The 1,026-nt window shown below is 55.6% G+C and overlaps 1 protein-coding gene across 1 annotated transcript in view; it reads right to left on the reverse strand.

The window, feature by feature from the left end:
- Positions 1-468: 468 nt before the first annotated feature.
- Positions 469-1,026, reverse strand: part of LOC101846464 (high mobility group protein 20A) — a gene marked incomplete in the record, with an annotated part of 8,549 nt that continues 7,991 nt past the window's right edge. The window contains 1 exon segment of the mRNA XM_035972643.1: positions 469-773. Coding sequence (XP_035828536.1) covers positions 752-773 — 22 coding nt within the window.

Below are 1,026 nucleotides of genomic sequence, written 5' to 3' on the forward strand. Positions count from 1 at the left end.
GGGGACATGATGGACCAAGATGGGGGGACATGGGGGGACATGATGGACCAAGATGGGGGGACATGGGGGGGACATGGAGGACATTGGGGACAAGATGGGGAGACAAGATGGGGGGACATGGGGGGAAAAGATGGGGGGACATGGGACAACATGGGGGGACATGGGACAAGATGGGATGACATGGGACAAGATGGGACAACATGGGGGGACAATATGGGACAACATGGGACGACATGGGGGGACAAGATGGGACGACATGGGGGGACAAGATGGGACAACATGGGGGGACAAGATGGGACAACATGGGGGGACAAGATGGGACAACATGGGGGGACAAGATGGGGGAACATGGGAAGACATGGGGGGACAACATGGGGGGGACAAGATGGGGGGACATGGGACAACATAGGTGGACAAGATGGGGGGACATGGGAAGACATGGGGGGACAAGATGGGGGGACATGGGAAGACATGGGAGGACAAGATGGGGGGACAAGATGGGACAACATGGGGGGACAACATGGGACAACTGACAGAACATGACGTCCCAATCACAAAAACTGCTGTACAACTCCTGGACGACACACAGGAAGTGACGGTACTGAAGAGTGTCGTGTGTCCTCTGTCTTGTGTCACTTGTCCTATGTGTCCTGAGCAATGTGTCCCGTGTGAAGTGTGCCATGTGTCCTGTCCTCCGTGTGTCGCGTGTCACATGAGTCCTATGCTATGTGTCCTGTGTCACATGATCGGCTCATCTCACCTTTGACGTGTCTCTGGGGAGGACAACATGAACAATATGTTTACTCTCAGCCCACCACGTCCCACCACATCACATCCCACCACAACCCACCATGTCCCATCAGATCCCACCACGTCCCACCACATCCCACCATGACCCATCAGATCCCACCACGACCCACCACTCACATGTCCAGATGTAGACGAGACACCACGACCCACCACCACTCACATGTCCAGATGTAGACGACACACCACCACCCACCACTCACATGTCCAGATGTAGAC

Source organism: Aplysia californica, unplaced genomic scaffold (genome assembly GCF_000002075.1).
Source record: "Aplysia californica isolate F4 #8 unplaced genomic scaffold, AplCal3.0 scaffold00776, whole genome shotgun sequence".
Classification (NCBI taxonomy): domain Eukaryota; kingdom Metazoa; phylum Mollusca; class Gastropoda; order Aplysiida; family Aplysiidae; genus Aplysia; species Aplysia californica.